This window comes from Tasmannia lanceolata, unplaced genomic scaffold (genome assembly GCF_043159265.1).
Source record: "Tasmannia lanceolata isolate RefF3 unplaced genomic scaffold, GAP_Taslan_0.1 ptg000002l, whole genome shotgun sequence".
In the NCBI taxonomy this organism is placed as follows: Eukaryota; Viridiplantae; Streptophyta; class Magnoliopsida; order Canellales; family Winteraceae; genus Tasmannia; species Tasmannia lanceolata.
The window spans coordinates 41,355,445-41,372,213 of NW_027518679.1; the positions used below are offsets into that span (position 1 = coordinate 41,355,445).

At 38.1% G+C, this 16,769-nt stretch overlaps 2 protein-coding genes across 2 annotated transcripts; one reads left to right on the forward strand and one right to left on the reverse strand.

Moving 5' to 3' along the window:
* The first annotated feature begins 210 nt into the window (after positions 1-210).
* Positions 211-1,549, forward strand: LOC143872922 (putative histone H2A.2). Its single transcript, XM_077376775.1, has 2 exons — positions 211-504; positions 1,093-1,549. The coding sequence occupies exons 1-2, from the start codon at positions 295-297 to the stop codon at positions 1,333-1,335; spliced, it is 453 nt and encodes a 150-aa protein (XP_077232890.1). The 5' UTR covers positions 211-294; the 3' UTR covers positions 1,336-1,549.
* Positions 1,550-10,062: 8,513 nt separating this feature from the next.
* LOC143884893 (putative histone H2B.1) lies at positions 10,063-10,751 on the reverse strand. The gene has a single exon (XM_077388741.1). The coding sequence runs from the start codon at positions 10,695-10,697 to the stop codon at positions 10,269-10,271; it is 429 nt and encodes a 142-aa protein (XP_077244856.1). The 5' UTR covers positions 10,698-10,751; the 3' UTR covers positions 10,063-10,268.
* Between the last annotated feature and the right edge of the window lie 6,018 nt (positions 10,752-16,769).

Here is a 16,769-nt window from a genome sequence, read left to right on the forward strand (position 1 = left end):
AAAACTTATCCGATCATCCCTCGCTGGGTCCACTTCAATTTTATATTTTAAAATCCAATCCAAAACCTCTCATTGGTTCTTTTCCGACTACGCGGATCTTCATTAAAAGAATATCATCCGTCGATTAGACATACAATCGGACGGCTGAAATCCCAAAATCGTTTAGAGGAGTTCTCGCCTCGTTATAAAAGTATCCACACTCCTAATCTTCCCAATACCCTCGAGCTTGTTTTCATTTGAGATTTTTAATCATCCGGTCACTTGAGAGATTTTCCGGTGAGAAATTTGAGAGAGATGGAGGCAGTAGGAAAGGTGAAGAAGGGTGCTGGAGGAAGGAAAGGCGGTGGGCCCAAGAAGAAGCCGGTTACCCGGTCAGTGAAAGCTGGTCTCCAGTTTCCTGTAGGAAGGATTGGGAGGTATCTGAAGAAAGGGAGATATGCCCAACGGGTTGGGACCGGAGCTCCGGTTTATCTCGCTGCTGTTCTTGAATATCTTGCTGCAGAAGTAATTTTCTTCATTCTTTTTTGTTCTTTTAGTTCTGATTGTAAGAATTATTTCTTAGGAAAAATCTTCTTGGGTAAAACAATTTCTTAGGTGATTTTCTTAATTCTTTTTTGCCCTTTTATTTCTTTTTGGGGGGCTGATGGGTTTTGTAGTTCATTTTCTTTTCTTTTTTGTAACATTATTTTTCGTTTAGTATTTTTACTCTCTCTCTCTCTCTCTCTCTGCCCCTGTTTGGATTGCAAGAAAATCATTTCTTAGGAAAAATTTTCTTAGGTAAAACATTTGTCAGGAAAAGTTTTTCTTAGGGTTTTTTTTTTTACTTCTACAATTTAAAGGGAAATGATATGATTGTAGTTAATTTAGAGGTGGGTTCAAGTCATTCTTTTATGTGTTTTATAAAAAAACAAGAAAATTTAGAAATATTTTCCTTTCCAAACGTTTCCCAAAAAAAACTTGCAAACCAAGCAATTTATTTTATCTACTTTTGTGTGATATTTTACTGTTTCTCATTTCTGGTTTTGGGTTGTTTTTACTCTGTCTGTTTTGTGCATATATAGTAATATCCTTGTTTAGTTTTTTCACTTCTAGGTTTTGGAATTGGCTGGAAATGCTGCAAGGGATAACAAGAAGAACAGGATAATTCCTAGACATGTTCTTTTGGCAGTTAGAAATGATGAAGAGCTTGGAAAGCTTTTATCTGGTGTTACCATTGCACATGGAGGGGTTTTACCCAACATTAACCCAATTCTTCTGCCAAAGAAAACAGAGAAGGCTGGGAAGGAGCCCAAATCCCCATCTAAGGCAGGGAAATCTCCTAAGAAGGCTGCTTGATTTGAGCTTCAATCTCTGAATCAGTAGTAGTAGTTGTTGTCCATTGTATGTAATTTTGGGCTTATGTCAAGAGTTGTAAGGAATCAGGGTTTAGAAGTTGTTGAAAAATTGTGTTTGGAATGTGGGTTCCTGTTGATGATATTGTTCTGCTCTTTCTGATACTTTTTCTGTCATGAAAATTTGTCTTTTTTATGTCTAAGTGTAGTTTCTTTTACCTTTTTGTGTTGTTGAGCTTTACTTAATTTTTAGTATCTCTCTCTCTCTCTTTCTCTCTCTATTGAGCATCCTATTTTCAGCGGTTGTTTCTATATAGTTCTCAAGTGTCTCTTTTTTAAATGTGAAGTTTTTTTTATTTTTGAACTTGTGCTGTGCAATTTGGCGGGTTATTTTTTTCATTTTAGATATTTTGTCCTATCTCTGCTCTGTTGGAAGGAGGGATTTTGAAATTTTAGTTTTTTTATTGGGAAGTTTGTCTTTTTGAAGAGGTACACTTACTAGAGGAAGTGAGTAGTGTAGGCTTCAGTGTTGTATCGATGTTCTTGGTGCTTGTATCGATGTTGACACTCCTTTTCATTGGCGGCTATGATTTTAAAATGCTAATCAGTAACTAATACAATAATTTGTTTATCAGATGCTGAGTGGAATTAATATAGTGTGGATGGTAGTAACTCTGTTTGCTTAAACTCTGTTCTTATTGATTCATTATAGAGAAGAAACGCTATCTTTTAATGGTTGGCTTAGTATTGCAGTGATGGGTTTTGTTTTTTGGGTTGTAAATATGTTTGCTTAAAGTCTCTCCTTACTGATGCATTATAGAAGTGAGGAAAGGATGGCTTCTAGTTCTTTGCTTGTTATAATAGTTCATGATTATGGTTTTGGATTGTAAATCTGTCTGCTTAAACTATATTTCGTATTGCTGTATTAAAGAAGGGAAGTAATACTATCTTCTAGTGTTTTGCTCTTGGTACTTCTTAGATAAGCAGACAGATTTATAATAGTTTAAGCGGCCAAACATTTTTCTGCTCTTGGTACTTCTTAGATAATAAGAATTCTTTAGTTTTGGTCTTGTAGGAATTTTTGAAGCATTTGGACAGGATTTGAAATCCAATACAATGTTTGGTTGCTTTTTTATCCAAAAGCACATTTGACTGCTGGGATTGTCGGATCCTTGTCTCCTGACATTGAAGGAAAATGGGAGCTGAATTGTAAACCACAAAATCGGAGGTTTTTTTTTGTAGAATCTAAGTTGGAATGGGATTTTGAAATGACTCTTTAATAAATGAGTCATTTCCTACCAAAGTTTCATGCTTTATCATGATAACCAAACAACTGTTTTAATACACCCCTAAAATCCCATTTGACTTCCATTCCATAGAAAGCCAGTTGGACTCCCTATTCCACATCCACCCCTGGAGCCATCCAGCAACCAAACACAAGGGGCTTCTTTGGAATCCTCTAAACTTAATGTGTTGGATTGGTGATATGAAATCACCACATTTCCTAAGTTTGGGATTACTTTTTTTTTATTTAGAGGCTTTCTTATCTTTAGTTAGGTGCTTGATTTTAAAGAAGGCTTCTCTACTTGAAAAGAGTTTTTCTCTCCAAAGGTTTTTCTTCTCTTGGAAGAGCTTGGATAGATTGGATTTCTTTTATCATATTTTCTAGGTTGTGAAGACATTGTAGTAGTTGGGTTTTGCATGGGTTGCAAGAAGAATGTGTTGGTTGTGTTTTTCACCATTGGTGGAGGTAAAGGTTAGTTTGTATTTTTCCATCCTTATTAGTGAATTATTAGTGAATTTCTACTTGCCTGATTGTCTATGGATGTAGGCCAAGGTACTGAGCCACATAAATCTCGTCTCTTTATTTTATAGTCCTTTATTTTAGTACATACTTGAATTATTGCATATACTTGTTTGGGCTAATTCTATGGGTTACAGTTGACTATTTCTTATTGTTTGCTTTGACTAGTTTCCGGTAATTGGATTTCAAGTGGAGAGTTCATGCCACAACAAGTGGTATTAGAGCATCCAGGCTTTGTGCACAAGGTGTTTGTGAAATAACTTGAGAGGTTAAGTTTGAGAAAATAATGAGTCTTCGATTTGAGGTGAAGTTTGATGACAAAAAAAATTTTAAGTTCTGGAAATTGAAAATTAATGACTCGTTAACCGAAGATGGGCAACATAAAGTGTTGCTTAGAAAAGACAAGAAATCAAAATCCATGTCAAATAAGATTAGGATGAGTTGGATTTGAAGGATAGGTCTATTATTCGTTTGTGTCTAGTGAAATAAGTTTTATTCAATAACGGGAGAAAAGATGGTTCCCAATTTATAGGCAAAGTTGGAAATTTTATATTATAAAGCGTTGCACCTGGAGGAGTTTTGCCTGATATCTACGCAACTATTCTGCCAAAGAAAACAGAGAGCTAACGAAGGGCCCAAATCCCCTAAGAAGGCCGCTTTACATGGATTTTATAATAGATGAGTGTAAAATCCTGGATTTTACCAGATTGAGTGGTAAAACTATTCATTTACACATTTAAATATGAGGATTTAGCCTTTAAAATCCAGGTTTTAGCTTATAAAATTTATGTTTTACTAGTAAAATCCAGGATTTTACAATACTGGCTTATAAACTCCACGTATCCAAACGGATTACGTTTAAATGTACTTTCTTGCACTTATTTGCATAATCTTTTGATGTTTACTTCTCTCTCTCTCTAGTTTGCATCTCACTTGTGCCATGAATTTGGTGTGCTGTTCTGTGAAATTCTTATTTCTGGGAGAGAACTTGATGTTTCAATTATCATTATGGTGAATATGAAAGGAACATCTTATCGTCATTTTTTTTTTCTATTTATTTCTCAATGGTCCTTGTTTTAAACATGCAGTTTAATATGGCCTGCACTTCGTTGTGTTTCTTTTGAACTTATACTATGCAATTTGGTGTGCCTTTTTCTTTAGTTCTTTTGTCGTGTCTTAGTTGGAGGGAAATTGAAATTTTAGCTTTTCTTGGGGAGATGCTTTGGTTGGTTGTAGAAAAGCCATGATTGCTTAGCTTCGTTTGGTTGCATGAAAGCTCGGCAGCCGTCGGAATTTAGTTTGGATTTGGCATGCCATTCCATGTTTGGTTGCCAAAATACATTGGACTCCCATTGATTCCTTTGGATTTCTCTCATGTAATAATTGTTTGTCTCTTTCTTGTCCCCTCATTCCAAAAGCAAAGAGTTATTGTTGAATTTTCTAGGGAATGGTGCTCTCTCTCTATCTCTCCCTTCCCTCTCTCTCCTTTCTCCTTATATTGGTAATGGCACCCCCTACTTTTTCTCCTACTCTCCCATTATTTGCCGTGCAACCAAATACTACTACACAATTTTCCGAGTTAATTATAGACAAATCAAAATTCTTGTCTCTTCCCTTTGACTTCCTATTCGACTACTCTCCGAGCAAGCCTGTCCAAGCAACCAAACGTAGCATAGGGAATTTTGCTTGGCATTTGGGCACCAAGTTGGCTAAACTCCTTGTTTGGTTGCTAATCTAGCATTGAAATCTCTTGACACTTTCAGGGACGTGTTTTGGTTAATAATTACATGTCTGCTGATGTGTCACCCTTGTCTCCTCCCTATAATATCCAAGCCCCAAACCATAAAAGAGTGGAATTTTGCTTGGATTTATTGGAAATGATTCTTTTTCTCTTTCTCTTCCATCCCTCATCTCTATATTGCTAATAACACCCCATACCACTACTCTACGAGGTTGACAAACACATTGCTTACCACTATTCTCCGAGGTAAGTTGCTGGCAAATCCAATACTTGACTCTCTTGCCTCTCTCCCTCCTCTCTATATTGCAAATAACACCCCTTACCACTACTCTATGAGGTTGACTGCCACTATTCTTTGAGGTAAGTTCCAGGCTTGTCTCCTCCCTGTTGACTATTTATTCCACTACTCTCTGACTCTATACCGCGAAGGACCAATTTCCAAAAATCTAGTGTCCGGTATTCATTTGGAGGAGGGAATGATACAAAGATTGGCGAGCATTATGGGATGCAAAGTGGATTCTCTTCCTTCAACCTATCTTGGGCTGCTTTTAGGGGCCAGCAAAGCGAAAAGGTCGAATTGGGATTATATTGTAGAGAGCGTGGAAAAAAAGGTTGGACACTTCGAAAAGGAACTTAATCTCAAGGGGATGTAGGATCACTCATTAAAGCGGTGCTAGCTAACATTTTGATTTATCAGATGTCGATTTTCAAGTGTCCCAATAGCGTGGTAAAAAGAATTGATCAGATCCAAACACGCTGCCTTGGGGATGGGGCGATGACAAGAGAGGCATGTCATTTGTTAAATGGAAAAAAGTTTGCAAAACTATCAAAGGAGGTGGCCTAGGTATAAGGAGAATCAACTAAACAAACATTGCTCTTCTTGGAAAATGGTTGTGGCGACTTGGGTAGGAGGAATCTCATCTCTAGATGAATGTAATTAAAAGTAAATAAGGTTTCTTGCCACGTCATTAGGAGTCAGGGGATTCCTTTAGATGTCACGGGATAATGATTTGGAGAGACATCATGAGATTTAACGATTTGTTTGCTGCCTGTAATACGGCTTACTCAAGAGACAAGATTCGCTTTTGGTTGGATGTATGGTGTTTTGATCGTTCCTTAAAAGAGAAGTTTCCAGAATTGTTTGTCATTGTAGCTTTCAAGGACAGCATGGCAAAGGATAAAACAAATGGGGGTGTTATTTGGACCCACAGTTCAGAAGGCCTTTCTTTGACTGAGAGTTAGCTACAATGAATAGCATTTTAAAGTTGCTTGAAGAGGGTTATGTGAAGCAGGATGGGGATGACAAGCAGGTTTGGATTTGGATCTCATCTGGTGATTTCTCATTCAAATCTTTCTATCATCATTTAGTGCCTAGTTTAGCGTCCTCTAAGGTGGCTAGAGTATGGGCGGTCCAGGCTACTCCTAAAGTGTGTTCTTTCGATTGGGAGGCTTTTCGTGGGAGGATTCAAATGGTGGACTTCCTCCATAAGAGGAAAATGCTTATTATAGATCATTGTGCTCTCTATTAGAAGCGGGTGAATCAACAAATCACATTAGAGAAATTTAGAGCAAAGTTTTGAGTAGGTTTGGCCATCAGTTGGGTTTTTCTTGCGACTCTAATTGATCTCCTTCAAAGTTGGTCTTGGGTACCTTGGAAGAAGAAAGGCAAAGTTTTATGGAATGTATCTCTGCTTGCTACCGTGTGGATTATAGGGAATGAAAGAAATGCAAGAGTATTTAAAGGGAAAGCAAAAACTTCTGCTTTTTTATTTATCAAAGTTATTGCATTGACAATCTCATGGGTAAAGCTCATCCCGCTATTCAGGTTTGTGTCTGCTTATGACCTATGGGAAAGTGGGGTGAGGTTTGAAATAGCGTTGAGACCAAGCAAAGAAAGGTTCAAGAATGGTCGCTGCCTGATCAAGGGTATTTGAAGCTCAATTTTGATGGATCCAGTTGTGGGAATCCTGGTCCAGCTGGAATTGAAGGAGTTTTGAGAAATGATCTAGGGGAGATTATTTGGACCTTTGCGGGTGCCATAGGGGAGGCGGATGCTTCAGAAGCGGAGGTCTGAGCAGTGCACCAAGGTTTGAAGCTATTGGTAAGAGATCATCAACATAGTTAAGGGGACTCACTGAACGCCTTTCGATGGCTAAAGAGATCCCACAAGCCACCTTGGAGATTTGATAGATTTTTTTATGAGATTTTCGATTGGATCCGTTCGTGTGATTTCAATTTTCATCCTATCCATCGCTCTGCCAATGATGTGGCGGATAGGCTAGCTCAATAGGGAGTTTCAATGGAATCTTTGGCATTATATGATTCTCTTCTCTGTGATTTTATCTTTCTCTATTCTCTTGGTGTATTTTCTTTTTTTCCTTTTGTATTTGACCATTCCAGTCCCCTTCTCTTTCAATAAAATTGGCTACCATTCTAGGAAAAAAAAATATCAACTCTAACTTTTATCAAATACTGAGTGGCTGTACTAAAATGTGGATGTGACGATATCACATCTCATTTGGTTTTGGGTTGTAAATATGTTTGCTTAAACTCTTTCTTACTGATGCATTAACGGTTAAAGGGAAGAGAGGCTATCTTCTAGTGCTTTGCTTAGTATAATAGTTACAGATTTTGGTTTTGTGTTGTAAATATGTTTGGTTAAACTCTCTTCTTATTGATGCATTAAAGAAGGGAAGAAAGGCTGGCTTCTAGGCTGTTTTTTTTTAACTCTTTGCATTAAAAAGAAGGGAAGAAAGGCTGGCTTCGAGTTGTCTTTTTCTTTTTTTTAATATCCTGGCTTCTAGTTCTTTGCTAGGTATATATTTCATGATTTTGATTTTGGATTGTAAATCTGTTTGATGCATTAAAGAAGGGAAGAAATGCTAGCTTCTAGTGTTTTGGTTCTTATAATAGTTAAGGATTTCTTCATTTTATTGCTCCTCATTCTTGTTGGATAATGAGAAGAGTTCTCTAGATTTGTTCTTGGTTCTATTGGGGATAATCTGCTCCTCCCCTGGATGTCTGACACGTGCCATTGAGTTTAAATAGGAAATCAATCTTGTCTTCCATAATGTAAATGCAAGAAGGATTCTCCATCCCCCCAACTTAGAGTTTCCAAAGAGGAAAGTGTTCTAAAGAAAAAGTCCCTGTGAATAATAGCTACTTCTCCATAGGGTTGGTGGACCATTATAGAAACAAGTTCCCGTGAAGAAACTTGGTATTTATCTCCAACAAAGGAAATTGCCCAATAAGAAAAGACTCATATTAAGGCAAGTCTCCCAAACTGTTGTGAACTTCTTTATAAAAAGACCCACATGCTCAAAGGTGCACATCTTCTAATCACTAGCAAGAATAACTCTCCAGTTCTCCTATTACCTGGTTTCTCTTGTTTGTGCTGATTTCTGACTTGAGCCTTAGAGTGGTCTTGATGGGGACAGAGGATAGCAAGCCTTGCTAGAGTGGTCTTGATGCGAACAGAGGATAGCAAGCCTTGCTATTCTCATGGAGAACAACCCCGATGCTATCTAATCTTACACACTATCTCATCCTAAGAATGTTGGTACCATTAGATGACCGTGAAACTGCGTATAATCTTAGCTAATGGCTTCCAAAATGGCTTTATCGCCCCATTCGCTGATAAGATAGACTTAAAATACTCTCAGTTTCTAATATGAGAAATTATATGGTGGCCGCCCTTTACATATATATAGGGTAGATAGAGAAAATATCAGCCCCCTTGATTTTTGGAAAAGGGGAAAGTCAAAAAGGGGAGTTTAACTGGATCAAAAATCAAGGGAGAGAGTTTTTTCTTATTTCAGACGGTCGGCCACCATATAAGAACACTTCTAATATTTAAAGTGGTGCAGATGTTCAGATCTTCTAAAATAATGGGTGTTAGTACATCCACATAAGGGGATATTTGGTGATATATTTGGAGATTAAATTGTTTTTCAATTGTAAAGTTCTTTATTTGAGCTTGAAGATGTTTTGGGTATGAAGAGACATATCAAAGAAGAATGATTAGGCTAAATTGCTTTCATTGTGGTACAAGTGTAACTAGGGATGGATTTCTTCTCTTTTTCCTTCCTCTTGGAGTTTAGGGGGTTTCTGGTTGGATTTGGTCTAGGTGTATTAGGTTTTTTTTTCCTTTTAGATAAGCTGGGAGTGAACCTCTGACCTCAAGTTTTAGGCTAATTAGAAATGCAAAATAGGGGTCCCTAAGCTACAATTACCTCATGTGTTGTAAGTGCTTCGAAACGGTTCCTATAGGTTTTTGTGTGTTTATTATCACTGCTCTTCCACTTAAACAAACGTGAAAGAGCATTGGGATGACTGTAGTGAATGGAAATTATTTGGAAGAGCAGTGGTTGGATGGCCCAGTAAAAATCTTAGTCTAGAGATAATTAGGTCCACTCTTATTGGGAATTATTTTTTCTCCTCTCAAACTCAACCCCAAAATCAAACATAAGAGACTTTGAAAGATACAGACTTAGACCCTAATCTAAATCCCATCCTCTGATTACCCCACAACGGGAATAGCATAATCAATAAGGCCTTTGAAGAACAATGTAAGATATCCTAAAAAAAATTTAAAAAAAAGTGTATGTTCTAATTTATCCCACTTAAGGTCTCTTCATCTAAATAATCCCATCATCTGAACAAATTTAAATTCTCTCACCACTACTCTAGCTACTCTATCCGCCTCCTCATTTGCCAATCTTTTAACATGACAAAAAGAGATAGAGGATCCCACAACTGGGTCAATAATCTCATCAAGCTAGGCAAACCAGGTCCATAATCTCATCAAGCCAATAGGCAAACCACCAAGGGTGAGAAAGGCTTCCCTTGGTCCATTTTATGACATTTTAGCAAACCTCCATCCACTATCACTTATCACTTTAAGGATGACATGGTCAATCAGTCTAATTCCTTGGAGAACTTCTCTAATCTCTCCCTCACTAGAGTCTACAATGCCAAAGAGGCTTGAGAAAATTGAACCCATCATCTTATTTTTATTGCTGAATATAAACCATAAAAAACTTTCCATATTTCATTAACAATGAACCTCTTCAACTTGTGTTTCGTATTCATCCTATCGAAAAGCAACACACAAACCCCCTCTATGTGTTTGTCTTTACCAAAATATGACAACATTTCTACTCCTCAATAGAATCACACGAGCAAGATAAGAGAAAAAAGTGATCATATTCGAAGCAACAATGAACAAAACAAGCAACTTTCCCCATTTACAGCAAACTAGCATTCCCAATAGAAATCATACAACCATCATCTTCGAAAAAGAAAAAAAGGAAAAAACCCTACAAATTTCAGTCAAATTCAGCATAGCCCAGAAGGAGAAAAAGAACCCTGAGAACCCTAATCTAAAGACCATTCAAGAACTAGTAAATTTAGTAACAGCCTTAGTGCCTTCAGAGACAGCATGCTTAGCAAGCTCTCCAGGAAGAACAAGACGAACAGAGGTCTGAATCTCCCGAGACGTAATCGTAGGCTTCTTGTTATACCTCGCAAGCTTCGAAGCTTCCTGAGCCAGCTTCTCAAAAATATCATTGATAAATGAATTCATAATCCCCATAGCCTTACTAGAAATACCAATATCAGGATGAACTTGTTTCAACACCTTAAAGATGTATATCTTGTAAGTCTCTATCCCCTTCTTAGCTCGCTTCTTCTTCTTGTCCCCACTCGCTCCACCTCCTTCCTTCGGAAGTTTCTTCCCAGCCTTTGGCTTCTTCTCAGCTGGGGCTTTCTCTGCTACTGAGGGCTTTTTCTCGGCGGGTTTCTTTTCAGGCTTTGGAGCCATTGTTTGGAATTGGAGAATCAAAGAATGAGGAGAATGAAGAGTAGTTAGGAAGTTGGGAAGTGTGTTGAAGTGTTTATATAGGATGAGGGAGACTTCGGCACGGATTGATGACTTGGGATTTATTGTGTCCGTTCGATTAATGAGAGGTTCGTTGTCTATCCGACGGTTCTGGTAGGGTTTGATAGTTTGGCGAGGATAACTAACTAAGAGTGTAAGCTAGGATCCAAACTGACCATTTGATGGGCAAGGTGTAAATAGGTCCCACCAAAAAAAAGGTGTAAATAGGTTGGGACACAAATCATTTCCATAGGATGATCCTAACCCTCCGATCTATAGAGGTTTCCATAATATGCAGCTTCACGTAGATTATAGGGCTAGGTTCATTCTATGGAAATGATTTGTGGGGCATAACCTACTTACGTTGTGGCCCATCAAATTGACGGTTTGGATCATCCTATGGTTTAAGCCGTACAGTACTTTTTGAAAAATACTAGAGCATACGCCCTTACACCAATATGGTTTTATGGATAAGACCAAGGTTCTAAATTTCGGTTTCAGTACCTATTTCGGACCCCACCAAAATCCGAAATTTCGGCCTAAATTTTTTAACATTTTTTTTTTCTTAAATGCCATTTTCTTGAAATTTCGAACCAAGAAATTTCGAACCGAAATTTGGTATTTCGCGGAATATCAAATTTCGGGAAATTTCGGTTTCGGTCGAAATTTAAAACCATGGATAAGACTTATGTTGTTATCTCGTATTCTTGGTTATCTCTACTTATTCTCTTTCTTTTTAGAAAAAAAAAGAAAAAAAGATGAAGTGACTTTCCGAGTAGTGTGACAAACAATCAATAACTATTATCATAGGATATATCTTATCTTGGGCAATTTATCCTAAAATCAAACAACCTCTTTGAATCACTAATTGCAGCCCCTCTTCATCTTTTAGCTCCACCATTATAAGCAATTAAAAATAAGAAGAAATGAACAAACCCTGTTATTGTTATTGGCACTACCATGTTTTGATAACAGACCAAATTCACCTTGTTTTTTTTATCATTTAACCACCTCACATAGGCTAAATGCAATTCTCAAAAGGCTCTTATACGCCAATTAAAAGAGAAAAGACAAGTGGGGGAGGGGACCCATGAATATTCCATGAGATCATCAAGACATGATGATCTCATGGAATATTCATGGGTCCAATTGTGAAAAAAGAGCTAGGTGGGGAAGGGGAGAGACTTGAGAGGGCCGGACTAAAGAGAGCATGGATAGAGGCCTTGTTTGGTTGTACGTATTTACCAAGTAGATTAGTGGTGTAAGTAGTCAATAGGGAGGCGACAAGCATTGGATTTACCTAGAACTTACCTCGTAGAATAGTGGTAAAACATATGCATCTTCAAATTGGGTTTTCTCCCTGTGTTTTTCTGGTACTGTTCATGCTCCTCTCACTTCCACATTCTCAAGTCTTTCCCTCTACTCATCTCTTATAACTGGCCCCACGAGTATTCCATGGAATATTTTCCATGGTTGTCAAACATGCCCTCAGGCCAGTTTGGATTACAAGAAAAACACTTCCGTCATATTATTTTTTCCTTCGGAAAACTTTGCTTTCCACAATTTAGAGGAGAATGATTTAATTATGGTTAATTTAGACAGATATCATCATAAATCAAAGGTCTCTCTAAATTAAAAAATGAGGACAGGCTCAAGTTATCTATTTGTGTTTAAAAAAAACAGTATAAACTTTTAGAATATTTATCCTTTCCAAAATTTTCCAAAATATTTATGCATTCCAAGGGATGTTACAGCTCTTTCATGGGTATGCTCCCCAGTGATGCGAGTTTGAATCCCCCGGGGCTTACACGATGCGCGTGGTTTACGGGTGAGTGTGTGCATCAATAGGGCATGGTCCTGCCCTAAAAATTGGGGAGGGATACCCTATGTCATAAAAAAAAAAAGGTAGAAGAGTTGTTAACAAAGCGTGGAAGTACCATAATCAAAACAGAGAGTGCACATCATTTCCCTAACCAAAAATATTGTACAACTATCATGATTATTGTTTGTAAATAATCATATTTTACTTATAAAAACATTTGCAAAATAGGTGATTATATGTAAAAGAAAAATAGAGGTGTCCAAAGGGGGCCTAAAGGTCATTGGGTTGTCTGACTTTTGAGCAGAAAAGGGCCATGAAAGAAGATTTCAGGAATTCTTAATCCTAGAAACAGATATTCAGAAGAAACTCTCGTGGAAATGATCTCCTGTGGTACAAATCGATTTGAACAGGAAGCCCTAGGGCCTCTTTATTGGTTAACCTAGTAGAGTAGTGGTATTAGTGTCATTACCAATATATATAGAGAGAGAAGCAAAATTTCACCTTTTTGTGGTTTTTGGCTTGGATTTATTTGGGATGGCATCTGTGTGACACATCAGCAAACATGCAATGATTAAGCAGAAGACATCCCCGGTAGTCTCCAGAGACTTCAATGCTATATTGGCAACCAAACAAGGGATTTTGCTGATGTGACACCCAAATGCCAAGCAAAACCCCTAAACCATCATGGCTTTTGTGCAACCAAACACACCAGGCTGCTTTGCAAGCAAATAACAAGGATATACATTAAACTTTCGTGTCAACAGGGCGGATTCAGATCGGATTGATTGGATCCACTCATGTCCGGGTCACACTACATTTGGATCCTAAAGGAGTCCAACACATTTTGGATTTAGACCGTCCATGATTGAGAGCGCATACAGGTGAACATTAATGATGTTCAAACTTCAAAGTACATATTGTATGTAGGTACATAGGAAACGTTTTTCAGTCTCCTCTCTAGAATCCATTGTTTTGGTCACAAGTTCACAACAACCATAGACTCTGGCATGGCCGTGGTAGAGGCTCCCATGGCACCCCTACGGACTCCAAGGATCCTTCATAATGTCTGGGTCCATTGGCACCCCTAAAAAAACTTTTAGGAGACGCGAGTGCAGAGCTATACTCCTCGTTGTAGATCCGAGCAAGCCTTCGCAAAGCCCATGTGTTCCCTTTTGAGTAGGCCTGATGGGATTCTACCCACTACATTGCTGCAGCACAAGGCATCTTCAGTTTGAAACATGGCTCAACTGCTCAAGCCAGTCGAGGGGATCCTTTAGTCTATTTTGGAGTATGTTGCTCAAATTTGATTGCAGTGCAGGACGATGCCTGATCTGTGATGTTTTTTTTTCCTTATTTCTGTAGTTTTGGTTTCCTATTTCTTTGTTGTTAGGTGATACTTTAGCCCCGTTTTGTTGTTTTCTTTTCTAATAAATTACTAGTTTGGAAAAAAAATAAAGGATAGCTCTGAATCTCTCAAAAAATCTTATATCTGCAACCAAAGCCCAAAGTACCATAATCTCCCTATCAATCAAGATTACTGCATCAATGCTAATGATAAGAGATGTGAAAATGGTACAGAGAAAGCATAGGTTGTGCAACTCAATTGTTAATACATTCTTGATTCTGCTCTCTTTCCCATACAACTCATTCCTTAGCATGGTAATGGGAGTAGGATGCCTAGTGTAGGATTTGCTAATTTGCACTCAGTTTTTTGGGTACGGGCAACAGATAGGAAACTGTGCTTATGAACAAGAGTAGATACATACCTATACCAATACTAGGTTCAGTTTTCGATCCAACAAACGAAGAAGAACAAGCTCATATCTACTATCAAATGCATGCCAACCCCTAGTAGTTATATCATTGAAAGATATGGCAGATCAAGTTCCTAAAGAAATCAAATCCAGCAAAAAATCCTTTTCCATAGTAGATCAGGTTCTCAATGAGATCTGGAGCAGATCTAATATCTTCCCCAGTTGAGCTTCCATAATTGTTGGTTCAATCCCATCTAGTGCCAACCTAGTACCAAATACCTAACAGTATTTTCTATGTGGTGATCCTATGCAGATTGGGTTTCAAAAGCCTGTGCAAATTGAAAAATAACTGCACAGATTCAACTCCAAAAACCATGCAGGCCCAATGTTCACTCCACTAATCTTGGGCAGATTATTATATACTATAGAGCTTTACATTAGATAACTCTCAAAGATTTCTATGCAGATCCACAAAGGAACCCATGTAGAAGTAGAGGGGCATTGGCTGTGGTGCGGACTCACAATCCCCAAATGGACAAGAATGTTGGTGCTATACCAAATGGGATATGTTGAAACTGAAATGATATCCTCATAAATCTCATTGCCACAGCAAAATCTATTACCACTTTAGCACTACTACTGTAGTAAGTGCTAAGTAGGCTGAGAAAGAAGGTAGACAAGAGATTTGTAATCCTAATATAGAAATGGTGAAACTCTCTTCTTCCGTAGATGTAGGCATATTGTCGAGCCATGTAACTCTTGTATTTCTTGCATAGTGTGTGTGTTCCTTGGATCTCATTTTGTCGCTAGTGGTACATCCAATTTGATCTTGTTTTGGGTGAGATTAAATATCTCTCAATTTACAACAAAGTGGCTCTAGCTAACTTGGCAACTAATCTTTGCTTGGCGACCCAGCTCTAGTTAACCTGCTAGCTTCACTATTTGCCGGTCTTCTAATATGCTGATAAGAAATGGATAAACCCGTCATACGCTCCTGGATCTCATCAATCCAATGTGTGAATCACTGTGGATGGGGATGACTCTCTTTCAGCCACCTCTAATAAGTAATAACATTGAGGGACTCTCCCTATATGAACAAGCGATCCAGGATACTACTCTCTATGATTCTACTCTCTATGATCCTCATACTCTGAAAAACCGCCCTCACCACCGCCTCATTAGAATATGTGATCCCAATAGGTCCCGAGAAAACCCACATCGTCGGCCAATGCTCGTCTTTGAGAAAGCCACCTACTCCAGCTAACCAGGATTGCCAATACTAGACCTATCCAAGTTGAGTTTCATCTAACTTGGGTGAAGCAATTCCCATCTAGGAGAAGGAATCACTACTATTACAAATCTCTCTCCATCAGTGCTAGAGGTCAAAAGCTGAGACGAAACTGAAGCTAGGAATGGTCTTTTCCCAAGCAATGATTAAAGCTATCACCTTCGTAAAGATAAATTGCGATCTCTTTACTAAACCTTTAAATACCCATGTGTTCCTTTCCTTTCATAGAACCCAGATTGTGGCCTAAAGGACCACATTCCAGATAATCTTTCCTTTCTTCCGCCAGGGTACAAAGAACCGATACTCCAATAGGTCGATGAGCTTAGACGAGAAACACCATGTCAAGCCAAATCTCCTAATGACTTTGCCCCACACATCCCTAGCCAACCTGCAGTGAAGGTCACTGACCTGTCAAGCTTATGGTGAAATGATTAAATAAAATTGAGTTTAAACTCCCAAAGCTTGGTTTCCAACCATTGCTCAGAAGATCCTAGTTACTTACTTAGTATTTTGCCTTGTTTATGTCTGATATTGCCATCTTATCTCTTCTCCGTACCTCTTTTTCTTCTTGCTTCTTCAACCATTAAGTCACCTTCCTAAGCTTTACCTTGGTCTCTTTCCCATCTTTACCTTGAAGCATGTCCCCATTAAACCCTTCACCTTTAACCTTCATCACCGTCTTTCACCTTGGCAATCATCCTAAGCAGACCTGCACTCAATAACTGAAGTAAAATCTTTACAGATCAATAAATCTTTGTTACCTTTCAAAAAAAAAAAATCTTTACAGATCAGTCCTTACAGGCTTACACAGATCTAATACAGACCAATAGCCTTATCCAAAACTACTTTTTTCTCATACTAGATAAAGTGCGTAACCTACCACTAAAATCCGCAACAAAACTGTGCAGTTACACTCCTCTCTTAGGGACTGCACAACCTGTAAATTCATACACCCTCCCTAAACCCCATCAATTCTTCTATACCTAACCTAAACCAAACGAATATCCTTTCATATTAATTATTACACAATCCTACCCTTTTACAGTGATTAGTATCCATACCTTCCTCCATTTCAAAACCCATAACAGTCCTTAACAGCCTTCAACAGTCCATAAGATGCCATGCTTGTTTCTACCAGTTGATCAAAGTAT

Bases quoted from the DNA above. Each gene is read 5' to 3' on its own strand.
- LOC143872922 (XM_077376775.1), top strand. From the start codon at position 295: ATGGAGGCAGTAGGAAAGGTGAAGAAGGGTGCTGGAGGAAGGAAAGGC. The intron at 505-1,092 runs GTAATTTTCTTC...TTTCACTTCTAG, and splicing joins TTGAATATCTTGCTGCAGAA to GTTTTGGAATTGGCTGGAAA.
- LOC143884893 (XM_077388741.1), bottom strand. From the start codon at position 10,697: ATGGCTCCAAAGCCTGAAAAGAAACCCGCCGAGAAAAAGCCCTCAGTA.